Consider the following 13,474-nt stretch of genomic DNA (forward strand, 5'->3'; position numbering starts at 1 on the left):
GAAAAATTCAATAGCTATATGTAAGAATGAAATATGAAAAATAAAACCTTCATATTTCATTCTTACATATAGCTATTGAATTTTTCATGTTTCCCCATAGTGATGTTTTTTTAGGTTTTTGCACCCAGTTCAGACATAGAATGGAGTTCCAAACGTTATTTCTTATTTGTTAGTAGTTTTTCGTTTGTGAACCCTCCCCATACACACCTATTGCCAATCCACATCGTATATATAGCCTGGGTCTCAGCTTCCCATACACGGTAAGTTTTTTAACTGCATGAGAGGACACACACAAGCTGGGAACCCCAACGTAGAGAAATACTTTGGCGTAGTGTTGGGGCTCTATTGCATTGATCAATTCAGTAGCTAAATTTCTCTTTATTCATATATTCATGGCAGTAATGCAGGTTCCATTTTTCATATTTCATTCTTACATATAGCTATTGAATTTTTCATGTCAGTATTCACACAGCAGTTTCTGCTATTACATGTATTCCCCTTACATAGTCACTGATGTGCATACCTTATTTCCCCACACTAGTGGACCCAGACATGTGTTCTCTTTCTGTGTCGCTGCTCAGAGAGAGGGAGTCTCTATGAAAGGAATAATGCCTGAATGAAGAGTGCACGAGTCAGCGTGGGAGCTGAGCAGTCTGTGGAAGTGGACAGGAAAAAGGACCATTTATTGGGGGATCAGTTTGTTGCAAACCACAAATGAGTAAGGAAAAGTGTGAGGCATGGAAAGACCCATTCATGCTGGTTCATTCTCAGACTGAACCTGAGAGAACGCCAGCTGTGTAACTGAACAGGTAAACCTCTTCTACCATATGGACTGTTTTTCCTTTGCTTGACTTTATGCCGAAGAAAGGCTGTCTATTTTGCTTTTTGCCGGAGGAGCTATGAATAGTGATGAGTGGGCATGTGGAATTTCAGTGGGTGTAGATGGAAGTGTCGCGGGCAGAGGAGGGGACGCAGCGCTCTCCCACTGCTCGGGTCCGGCTGCCGCTGCAGCCTGCTGCTGCTCGGTGGCTTGAGCGATGGGCCGGATCCCGGGGACTCGAGCGGCGCTCCTCGCCCGTGAGTGAAAGGGGTTTGGTTTTTGGGATAGTTTATTGTCCGTGATGCCACCCACGGTTGTGGTGATTGTATGGACACCACCGCTGCTCTGTATGGGGATCCCGGGAGCGGTGACAGGGAGCAGCAAAGTTGTTAGTTCTCCCCTCCGTGGGTAGGGGGTGGTTGTCCCGGGGCCCAGTGATGAGGTGGGGGATGCTGGATGGCAGGGCCGGTGCAGGGCTTGGTGGAGTGCAGGGACGCGGGGGCAGCGCTGTGCCTCACGGCACTGTGGTACTCACTCAGCCTGAGACGGTGACACAGTTCTCGGTAAAACACATGGCTGGAAAGACGGTTCCCACGGACGGCTGCTGTTGCTTTTCTCCGGTAGTTGACGGTGACGGTCTCTGTCCCTGCACATAATGAAATGTTGGTAGCGATGGGTTCCCACCGGTAACCCGCTCCCCGGCTTGGATCTGTGCCGGAGGAGCCCCTCTTTGCCCGCAGGCGCTGGTCCTGAGAAACTGGTGCCTTGGCGGTGGCGGTGTCTCTCTCTAACGGTTGGGCTGTTGCCTTCAATCGGGACTTGGTTGTTGGGAGACCCAGAGGTCCCCTTCACTGACGGATTTGGCAAATTCATGGCGACTCCTAGCCTTGCCGGGATCCGAAAGGCCCCTGCCAATGGTGCTGGCTTCTCTTCGTATACCGCTCCGGTACCGCCGGGCCACCACCCGTCCACGGTCCTTTTGGCAACCTCCAAGCAGCCTCTCCTGCAGACAGTCACCGCCGTCTGCTGACCTTGCTGTTCTCAGTCCGGGGCACACACCCGGACCAACTTCAGGCTTCCTCTACTGTCACTTTCTCTGTCACTACTCTCACCGTCCTCCTTCTCCTTCCTCTCACTTGGAACTCTCCAGTTAATCTGCCTGGGTTTCCCGCCTCCAGGACTGTGAACTCCTCGGTGGGCGGAGCCAACCGCCTGGCCCACCCCCTGGTGTGAACATCAGCCCCTGGAGGAAAGCAACAAGGATTTCTGTGTAGCTTTGGTGTACCTATCCGGGGTGTAGGGTGTGGTGGTGTCATGACCTGTGACCCCTGGCTTGCCCAGGGCGTCACAGATGTTTGGATTGGGACCCAGACTTGACCTGAACACCGATGCAAGTTACTAACTGGGCAGTTCAGGTCTCCGCCCTCATACAGGCAGCCATAAACGGATCACTTCCGAGGGCAGAGTTTTTCCTTTTTTTTGGATGCACACTACATCGAATCATGCTGTTGTTACCCCCAGTGTGACCCGATCAAACACTGCAAGCAGCTCCCACCGAGCCTACCCGAGAACAATGATGCTCGTGTGAGTGGTTTGCATATGAAAAGCACCCAAACTCCGAACTCAAACTGTTTCTTGTTTTTAAAGTTTGTATTCGTTACAAGCAACGAACCTCGAGTTCACTCATCTCTAGTTATGAACTTTAATAAACCTTCCTATATGTCATTACTCATTAGAACTTTGTGCATATGTGTTCCACTGTCATAAAGTGAGGATCCTTACACTTGATGTGCATTTGTATTCAGTCCCCCAGTAAGTACTTTGTAGGACCACCTTTCATTACAATTACTGCTCTACTTTGTTGTCATCTGACCAGAGCACCTTCTTTTACATGCTATGTAAGGTAGCACAGCAAGCATGTGGAAAAAGGTGCTCTGATGAGATGAGAACAGAGTAAAACTTTTTGGGCTAAATGCAAAACGCTATGTGTTGGACGGAAAACTAACATTGAACATCACCCTGAAAACACCATCCCCACTGTGAAACATGGTAGTGGCAACATCATTCTGTAGGGAGGCTTTTCTTCAGCAGGATCAGGGAAGCTGGTCAGAGTTGATGGGATGATGGATGGAGCTAAATACAGGGCACTCCTGGATGAAAATAAGATAGAGGCTGCAACTGCTTTGTACAGCCCTAAACATATGTACACAGTTACAATGGATGGTTTAGATTGAACCATATGCAAGTGTGGAAATGGCTAGTCCCGAATGAAATCTCACTGAGAATCTGTAACAAGACTTGAAAATTTCTATTCACAGATGTCTCCATCCAATCTCACTGAACTACAGCTATTTTTCAAAAATCTTAGCCTCCAGATGTGCAAAGCTGGTAGAGATATTCCCCAAAATAAAACATGCAGCAGTAATTGCAGCAAAATGTGGTCCTACAAAGTATTGACTCAGGGGGCTGAATACAAATGCACATCCCAATTTTCAGATTTATGCTTTTAAAATATTTAGAAATCCATGTATCATTTCATTTACACTTCACAAATACTTGCTACTTTGTGTTGGAATATCACAGAAAATCCCAATAACATACAATTAAGTTTGTTGGTGTAACATGAAAAAAAATGTAGAGACGTTCACGGGGTATGAATTCTTTTTCACGGCATAGAATAAGTAATCAGTGAGTTTATAATCCTTACTTCTCTTATTCTGAAGTCTTCTAACCTGATTTTTTGTTCAGAGTAGAGAGGTAAAGGTTATTGACCTGAACTGTCAGACAAGATTAGAGACCGATTTCATTCATTCGTCAGTCGGCTATGTATCATGACACAAAGGATGTACATTCTTAATGGTTCGCAAAAATGACATCCCGTATAATGCTAAAATGATTTTTAGTCATCAATACATGTAATTAAATTAAAACAAAATGCCCAAAGTGTATCTATAGTCTTCAAAGGTTTGGATGTATGGATGAGCAGAAAGAGCAGTCAAGGACAGCCATTATCATACCAGTAAAGGAGGTGCTGGTATCAGGGGAATAACTAAAAAAGGAGCCTGTCTACAAGCTCCGTGCATAGAGCCAAAGGAAAGAATGCTAAATTTTGTCTATATTGAATTTTAACAGTTCTCAGGTAGAACATCGGAATCTGTCAGCAGTTTTTTGCTATGAAATCTGAGAGCAGCATGATGTAGGGGGGGGGAGATCTTGATTTCAGCGCAGGTGCAGTTTTGATAGACTCTCTTATTATTCCTCTGTAGATGTGGTCAGAATGCTGAGCTTAGTCTAACCCTGCCCATACTACTGATTGCAAATCCAAAAGGGACCGTGGAGCCTCTGTTAGGAGTCTCGACACAGAAAATAGCAAGATATCCCTCCGGGAAGGACCTAGCCAAGGAGTGACTCTTTTTAGGAGACCACTATAACCACCATATTAAGTGGCCCTTTTAGTCAACATCCAAGTCTTTGACGAATTTAAAGATATGACAAGGGAAACACCAAGCCAGGTATCCATCCACAGACAGCTGTTTCGGGGTATTGCCCCTCATCAGTGGCAATTCCCCGAAACAAGCAATGGCAATGCACCTAGGATTTCACTGTGTTGAGTGCCTTTGCTGGCTGCCACCAGAGTTTTCTCTGGCTGGTCTCTCCGAGATCAGTGATTGTTTTGTCATACTACTGATTGGCAGTTTTTTGTGTCCACTGTGCATTGTCAGTAAGTTGCCAATCAGAGGAAGGGGCGGAGTTACACATATTGGCTGGACTGTGCGGCATGCGACAGTGATAAAATACTAATTTTATTGAAACCACAGCAACCTGCTAAGCAACTGACATATATTATGCGGCTCTCATATTAAATTAAAAAAGAAACCTGCTGACAGTATCCCTTTAAATAGATTTAAATATAATTTGTCATGATAGGATACTTTACTATTAAACAAATATGTGCAAAAGATCTGATCTTGTAAAATTCAGTGGCCGGGGTGCAGAAACATTTTCATGCCACATACAAATGTGAGATATCTTGCAGGATATATATTACTGCTTCGCCCTGGTTTTTCTGTTTACACTTTTGTTGAAAGTACAGACAACTCGTACAGAGCGTCTCCTCAAATGTACCAGTCTATGGCCACTTCCAATTCATAATGACAAGTGGTTTGCATCTTGCTGTGAGACAGATAATGGAACTGCTGGATCAATTCTCTGCATAATTGACTCCATAGGGAACAAGAGTTTTGCAATTTCTTGGAACTGCTTTAGTACAAATCCTGACCTGTTGCGAAATTTACATGTAATTCTCCAAGGATGAGAAAGTCTTTACTGAGCACATCTGGGCTAAGGCATCACGACGGAAAAAAGAACATTAGAACCACAAAATCATCGACAAGTATTAACTCAGGTGGATGCAAGAAAATGATCAAGTTATCAGATGTACGGTTTAAGCATTTCGGTTTAAAAAAAATAAATAAATGTTTGGATTAAATCAAACTACAAAAAATATCTGACTTGTGTTTCCACTATTTTAAAAGGGAAGATTCTGCAATGCAATTTGTGATAATATTAATTTGATAAACCCAAGAAACCGCACTTTGACACCTGTACTAGAAAGGGGTTATCTCCTAATTCTGTTGGATTCTGCCACTTTAATAGTCTTAAGGGGGCTTTACACGCTACAATATTGTTAATGTTTTATAGTCGGGGTCACGTTGTTAGTGACGCACATCCGGCGTCATTAACGATATCGCAGAGTGTGACACTTTTGTGCAACCTAAAACGATCGCAAAAGCGGCCAAAATCGTTTGCTGTGGAGAGGTCGTCCTAAAACCAAAAATCATTTAAACACTCATTAGCGATGTTGTTCCTTTTTCCTGCGGCAGCACACACGTGTGACACCGCAGGAGCGACGAACACCTCCTTACCTGCCTCCACCAGCTATGAAGAAGGAAGAAGGTGGGCAGGATGTTTACGTCCCGCTCATCTCCGCCCCTCCGCTTCAATTGAACGCCGGCCGTGTGACGTCACTGTGAGGCGGATCGCCGGCCAGAGCAACGTCGCAGGACAGGTAAGTGCGTGTGACGGGGGTGCGCGATTTTGTGCGCGACGGGCAGCGATATGCCCATGTCGCACAAAAGATGAGTGCGGGTACGCACGCTAGCGATATCGGCAATGATATCGTAGCGTGTAAAGCCCGCTTTAGTTTCAGGTTTGCCCAAGACTTTGGGAAGGGAGGTATCAGGACATGCCAGGTACAAGGTCACATTCCCAACAAGACTATGCGCTACACAGATTCTATGACATTCAAATTAACCAATTTTGCTGACATTTTCCTCAAAAATCGATTTTCAGCCTCGTAGTTTTGTATCCTATTTAAGCTGTTTATTACAGAGACATTAATGTCAAATTTACCTCAACATATACTGTATGGCTTTCACTAAATGGATGGAAACTGTTCTACACTTGTGCTGTCATATACTATCTGTAGAGTTTCTTCAGTTTGTATTACTAAGCTGTGAGCTGTAACATCCACTCACAGATTCAGCACAAAATTGCTGCTGCCTTCCCTGCCTCGGCTTTTATACAGGCTATAATGGTCCCTTCTGATTGGCTGTGCTATACCATGTGATGTGACAGCTGCAAGGTATTAAAAGAAAGCCCACCTAGCTGCTGCCAATGTCATTCAGCCTTAGCTTGGTGATGGAATCATATGCAATGTATAAAATTATGGCAGCCACTTAAGGCGATTTGTAAATCAATTTCGTGATTTGGTCAAATTTGCCAGGTTCAGTGAATTTCTAAAAATTTGACATGGATTCAATATGCATCATATCTGTTCACACCTTTAGTCTCTGCTCATCTTAGGTTTCTGGATGTAAACATCAGAGAGCTAGGAGAAGGGTATAAATGGATCAGGCAAAAAAAACAGATGAGTCCAAATGAGACTAGAAAATCATGTAGGGAGTCTGTGATCATCCATCTGGGCCTCTGATGTATTGCAGGGGTGACGGGCTCCCCCAAATATGGAGGCTAATTACAATACATATTTATTTTTAGTGACTTGTTAGCTTTTTGTCACAGATATGACATGGTAACCAGGAGTAAGGGCACCTAGACTAGCCCTCAGACTAGGGGCCTTAAACTGTCCCTTATTCTAGAGGTAGGCTTGATGGTAGCCAGGTCTGGAACACCAGCTTAGCCCTAATTCCTGAGCAGCCCTGGTCTAACATACTCAGAGAAGGTGGGACAGGAGCAAAGAATCCCACAAATAGAAACAGACAAGAGAAAACCAAAGCTCAAACTCACTGCAAGCACACACAGACAATACGTGAAATAAAGTACAGGGAGGAAATAAACAACAAGAATATTTCCACAGCATACCAATTTGCGTACAACAGTTCACCAATAGCTGAATCACCACGCACAAAGACCGATAATGCTGGAGCGGAGCTAGCTATCTTTGGCATGTGAGGCTAGGTTCCACCATTTTTTATATGGCGAAGGCGGCTGTGATAGGACATCAGCAACCTGTGACCCCAGCAGCAATTCACCAGCCAGCAAGACTTAACTCCTGCTCAACCTAAAATTCTACCTGAGCAACTAAGAAGCATCAGGCTGCCTTCCAGACCCTTCAATGTGAACAGAGTCTGGAGTTGCCATGACATTGTTGGTAATATTTTTTATGTTTTACATCTTTTGATATGCTAAATGTTTTTATATTCTTTTGTATACATCCACCATTATCATTTTAGGAAACTATTACTTCATTTAGCTACTTGTGAATCTATTTAGTTTGGCATATTGAAATCCATTATAAAGCAAAATTTTACATTTAATAAATCGTGTCCGAATGACTGAAGAAAGCTATTGATCCTGCATTCACAATGGCCGATGATCGTTCAGATAGCTTGGAAATTAGTGAATTATAACCATAATTAGCTACAATAAATATGCTTTTATCCCTCCTGCTGAACTCCATGCTGTGCGGGATTGGAACTATTGAGAAAATGAGACCACCCACTCAGTAAGAATGCACAATACAGCCATGAGGCAGTAGTACACCCTGTAGGAGACAAAAAAAAAATCTAGGTAAGTAAAAGAAACAATTTACCATAGCTAGAAAGAGAAAGTGGGCTTTGGCAGCAATCAGCTGTTTTAGAAGCTAACTGGAACATTGCTGCTGTTGATTATTGGGTTGCTGTACTGAACGGTATGGCTACTGGTGGAGCACGTACAGGATCATTAATACTAGACATTCTGACTGCTTTCCAGGCCCTCACCTATGTCCCAGAGCAGTGATGTGCGGTCATGTCTGTTTCCCCTGCCTACCCAGATCAGCTGCCAACTCCACAGCCTTCTTAAAGCTGGACTAACAGATCAGTGCTGTCCGTGCCCTCCCCCCTGTGCTATCTGCCTCCCAGTGATGTGTGTTCCCAGTGCTGAGTGCCCCCTAGTAATGTCCATGCTTTTCAATGATGTCGGTGCCCCCCAGTGCTATTGTGACGCCCTGGACCCCAGGGGTCATAGAACAACATCACACACATACACACCCCCCTTCCCTGGTAGGGACCATCCGTCAAACAAAACCCTTGTTGCCCCCTCCAGGGTCTGATGTCCACACCAGATGGGGCGGAGCCAGGCAGTTGGCCCCACCCACCGAGGGGTTCACAGGCCTGGAGGCGGGAAAAGTAGTTAGTTGGAGTTGTAGTTTTGGAGTGAAGTGTGGAGGAGTTGAGAGGAGTGGAAGTAGAGACTGTGTGTGTCTGGGTCGGAGCCCAGGCACCATCAGCAAGGTCGGCAGACGGTGGTGGCCATCTGGACGAGTTAGTGGAAGTCTGCGGAACCGTAGGACTGGGGTCGGGCGTTGGCCCGCCGGTACCGAACTGGGGAGCGGAGTGAAGCTAAGCACCAAGGCAGGGTACTCAGACCCCGACTAGGCTCGGAAGCCGCTGTAATGGTCAAAATTCTCTGATTGCGGTCTGGACCTCAGGGGTTCATTCCCACCCAAGTCCCATCAGAAGGCAACAGCCCAACCGGTCCAGATAAGAGCCACCGCCAAAGGCCAGAGTTCCAAGGGCCAGCGCCTGCGGGCAAAACGGGCTCTCCTGACACGTACAAGCCGGGGAGCGGACCACCCGTGGGAATCCATAGGGGTCAAACACTTACACACAGGTGCAGGGAAGGATAGCCGCCATCAACCCGTCCGGGGAGAGTGAAGACGCCGTAGCCGACTGCGGGCCCCGTCCATCCAGCCGTTTGGTTTACCAGAGACTCTGTTATTGACTACCTGAGTGAGTACACCAGTGCCATCCGGCACAGCGCTGCACTGTAACGCTGCCCCGCTTCCGCACTGCCTCCCCGCATCGGCACCTAACCCCTATCCACTAACCCCCAACAGGGGCCCCGGGACCAACCGCCCCTACCCATGGAGGGGCCAACACCTCAGCTGCTCTCTGCCATCGCTCCCGGGAACCCCCGTCACCAACAGCGGTGGTGCCCACCATCACCACAACCCCGTGATGGCGTCACAACCGACATCCCACCACCAAACCTCCCCTTTTCACTCGTGGATGAGGAGGCGCTGCTCGAGCCCCCAGGTCCGGCCCCGTGCTCAAGCCACCGAGGAAAAGAAGCACCGGACCCGAGCGCCAGAGATTCCCCCAGGCGAGCGGCGTTCCCAAAAACCCCTCTGCCCGCGACACTATCCATGATGCCCAGTGATGTTTGTGCTCCCCTAGTGCTGTCCATGCCCCCAGTGCTGTCCATGCCCCCTCAGTGCTATGTGCCTTCCCAAGTGTTGAATGCACCCCAGTGCTGAGGGACCCTCCAGCACTGTCCATGCCCTCCAAGTGCTATGTGCCTCCCCAGTGATGTCTGTGCCCCCCAAGTGCTGTCCATGCCCACCAAGTGCTATCCATGCCCACCAAGTGTTGTCCATGCCCGCCATAGATGTCTATGTGTCCCTAGTGCTGTCCATGCCCACATGCCTGCCAGCGCAGTATGTGCCCCCACAACCGTGTCTATGCCTCCCAGTGATGTAAATACCCTCCAGTGATGTCTGTGTCCCTCAGAGAGGTCTATGCCTCCCATTGATGCCTGTGCCCCAGCATCTCCTGTGATGTATATGACCCCAGCATCTCTTGTGATGTATATGCTCTCAGTCGCTCCTGTAATGTACAGTACAGACCAAAAGTTTGGACACACCTTCTCATTCAAAGAGTTTTCTTTATTTTCAAGACTCTAAAAATTGTAGATTCACATTGAAGACATCAAAACTATGAATGAAAACATGTGGAATGAAATACTTAAAAATGTGTGAAACAACTGAAAATATTTCTTATATTCTAGGTTCTTCAAAGTAAACACCTTTTGCTTTGATTACTGCTTTGCACACTCTTGGCATTCTCTTGATGAGCTTCAGGAGGTAGTCACCGGAAATGGTTTTACAACAGTCTTGAAGGAGTTCCCAGAAATGCTTAGCACTTGTTGGCCCTTTTGCCTTCACTCTGCGGTCCAGCTCACCCCAAACCATCTCGATTGGGTTCAGGTCTGGTGACTCTGGAGGCCAGGTCATGTGGCGTAGCATCCCATCACTCTCCTTCTTAGTCAAATAGCCCTTATACAGGCTGGAGGTGTGTTTGGGGTCATTGTCCTGTTGAAAAATAAGGATGGTCCAACTAAATGCAAACCGGATGGAATAGCATGCCGCTGCAAGATGCTGTGGTAGCCATGCTGGTTCATTATGCCTTCAATTTTGAATAAATCCCCAACAGTGTCACCAGCAAAGCACCCCCACACCATCACACCTCCTCCACCATGCTTCACGGTGGGAACCAGGCATGTAGAGTCCATTCATTTACCTTTTCTACAAAGACACGGTGGTTGGATGCAAAGATGTCAAATTTGGACTCATCAGACCAAAGCACAGATTTCCACTAGTCTAATGTCCATTTCTTGTGTTCTTTAGCCCAAGCAAGTCTCTTCTGCTTGTTGCTTGTCCTTAGCAGTGGTTTCCTAGCAGCTATTTTACCATGAAGGCCTGCTGCACAAAGTCTCCTCTTAAAAGTTGTTCTAGAGATGAGAAGGTGTGTCCAAACTTTTGGCCTGTACTGTATATGCCCAAGCCCCTCCTTTGATGTATATATGTCCCAACCCCCTGTGATGTACATGCCCCCAGTGTCTCCAGTGATGTATAGGATTAGCAGGTCATGGTCTATAGACATTATACATAGAATGCCTGGGGTGAGCAGGGTCAGCTTTCTCAGCTCTGCTACATGTTAAATGTAAAAACTCTTGACTGTGTCAGAATTTCTGCATCCAGTAAACTAAGTGAAACATCGTAGGATTCAGGGTCTCTTTGCTTACATCATGATAATCACAGATGAGGTAGCAAAAACCTGCTGACAAATTCCCTTTCAATTTAAGTACCCTGACCTCTTCTCTTATACTCACCCTCTTTATCTTCATCATTTGTTGATCCAGTGTTACATGGAGTGTGCCAGAGGTCATAATTCAATACATATCTATGAGAGCCTCATTCTGGCCTCCTTTTGCCTCATAGACTTGTATTGAGATCTTGTGACGTAACGTGTTTCTTCTGGCCAGTGAGACATTGTAGTCACAAGATGGCACTGCAGGCCCAGAACTACACCGAAAAAAGAAGACTGAGTGAGTAGAAGACCTCACTCCCACTTGTGTTATACGGATCAGTGCAATTTTTCTTTTCTTTACACACAAGTGAGAACGAGGCCTAAAACCAAGAGCAGGGAATGGAGATTTAAAGCGTAGTCCAGTGGTGAAATAAAACACTGAAGTGGTGCTTTAAAGACTGTGTCCCTTACTGACCTACAAATAGAATAAAGTCCCGCTACTTTTCACTTACAAATATTTTGCACAGATGGGGAGAATTATTATAGGGTTTGTGCAGGCCTTCTCTCCTAATGGCTAATATGACATCTGGAGTGGAAAATTATTAAAAATGCACATTGGGTTGGACAGTTGCTGACACTCAGCGTGAATCGTGACTGGGTCAAATTAATTACAACTGAACCCGCTGCAAAGACCTTGTCCAACGAGACGTTGTGTCTCCTCATCTCCTGATCAATCACTGACTGACAGGGCAAGAGAGGGAGGGAAAATTGAAATGGAGGTGGGGAGCGTCAATCTGTACCGCTACCATCATTGCAGGAAAAAATAGCTACCCCCCTGACCATGGTTACAAAGGTAAAAGTCCAAGGAAGAATTATCCTTGTTTTGTGGTAAGTCACCATAGACATTACTTATTACTGTCAGGTGTATGGCAGGTTATACTGGGCCATCAAAATTTCCACACTGCAAAGTCATATACACCGATATGAACTAGAGGACTCGGGTGGCAGGATGTGTCCTAATAACAAGAACCTGACTCATAGATCTTCAGAGACACTTCCTTACCAATATGTAAAACAGTCCTTACCCTTGTGATTCAACAGAATAAGTAACATTTCCAGGAACTTTCAATGCCTCCCAGTGCAGAATATGCTTCAGGTTGATGGACTCGATGGAGATATTTTCTGGAATTGGAAGCGAATGTTGGTCTAAAATTAAAAATTAAAAAGACACTGAATTAGACTCATACACACTCATATTTACATTAATTCTTATTTCATTAGTTACTGAAGTCATAAACAAAGAGAGCAAAGAAAAAAAAAAGTGTCAGTTTTGCAACAAATTTAAAGTAAAAACCTGAGCAACATTAGCATGTATGGTCAGCAGGCAGGGCCGGCGTCAGCACCCGGCACACCTGGGCAAGTGCAGAGGCCCTGGACTGCCGAGGAGCCGACTCGCAGATGACAGGGTGGCGTCCACTTTGGAGCCCGTGAGTCAGAGAAGAGAGGTCCAATTGCCAGCGCTACACCGGCCTCCCTCACCTCCCGCGGGCCCCCGTAACCCCCTCCCCCCGCTGGGGATCGCACTATCAATTGTATCGGTATCACAGATATATTTTTCTGCCCATTATATCTTTTATACAGGATGCAGCCAGGCCCATTAATGTAGGCATTGTAAACTGGGGTCTCCATTCCTGTGTGGTGCACTTGTATAGTGCTGGGCAGCCCGCCTAGTCTAATAGTATGGGCGTCATCAATAGGCTGTAAGCCAGACACCTACCGTGTTTCCCCGAAAGTAGGACCCCCCCGAAAGTAAGGCAGGGTGGGGGTTTCGGGGGGGTCCGCCAATGTAGGGCACCCCCCGATTGTAAGGCAGGGTAGCGGGGGGGGCCGGGGAATGTAAGGCCGCCTATGGGTGGGGGTCCCTGGGGAAAGTACAGGAACTTACCGCTGTTCCCTCGCTCCATCCAGGCCTTCTCCAGTCTCGTGCCACCCGTGGTCCGCCTCCGGTGAATGGCCCCCGCAAGGCTCCCTGCTGGCCATCAGCTCGAGCTGTGATTGGCCAGTCAGCCGGCTCGCAGCTGATTGGCCCTCAGCTCGAGCTGCGATTGGCCAGTCAGCCGGCTCGCAGCTGATTGGCCGAATCAGCCGGCTCGCAGCTGATTGGCCGAAATCAGCCGCGACGTCACCGCCTGCAGGCTTGCTCCGATTGGTCCAGCGTCCCCGGAATCCGAATCGTCAGCCCGGCACAAGTAACGGTAAGTTCCGAAACTGTGTCTGTGTGTGT

The 13,474-nt window shown here is 46.9% G+C and overlaps 1 protein-coding gene across 1 annotated transcript in view; it reads right to left on the reverse strand.

The window, feature by feature from the left end:
• The window catches only part of IL20RB (interleukin 20 receptor subunit beta), a 145,156-nt gene that overhangs the window by 73,953 nt on the left and 57,729 nt on the right, over positions 1–13,474 (reverse strand). Inside the window, exon 3 of the mRNA XM_075341025.1 lies at positions 12,276–12,396. Within this exon, the coding sequence (XP_075197140.1) occupies positions 12,276–12,396 (121 nt within the window). The remainder of the gene's footprint in view (positions 1–12,275; positions 12,397–13,474) is intronic.

Source organism: Anomaloglossus baeobatrachus, chromosome 3 (genome assembly GCF_048569485.1).
Source record: "Anomaloglossus baeobatrachus isolate aAnoBae1 chromosome 3, aAnoBae1.hap1, whole genome shotgun sequence".
Taxonomy (NCBI): domain Eukaryota; kingdom Metazoa; phylum Chordata; class Amphibia; order Anura; family Aromobatidae; genus Anomaloglossus; species Anomaloglossus baeobatrachus.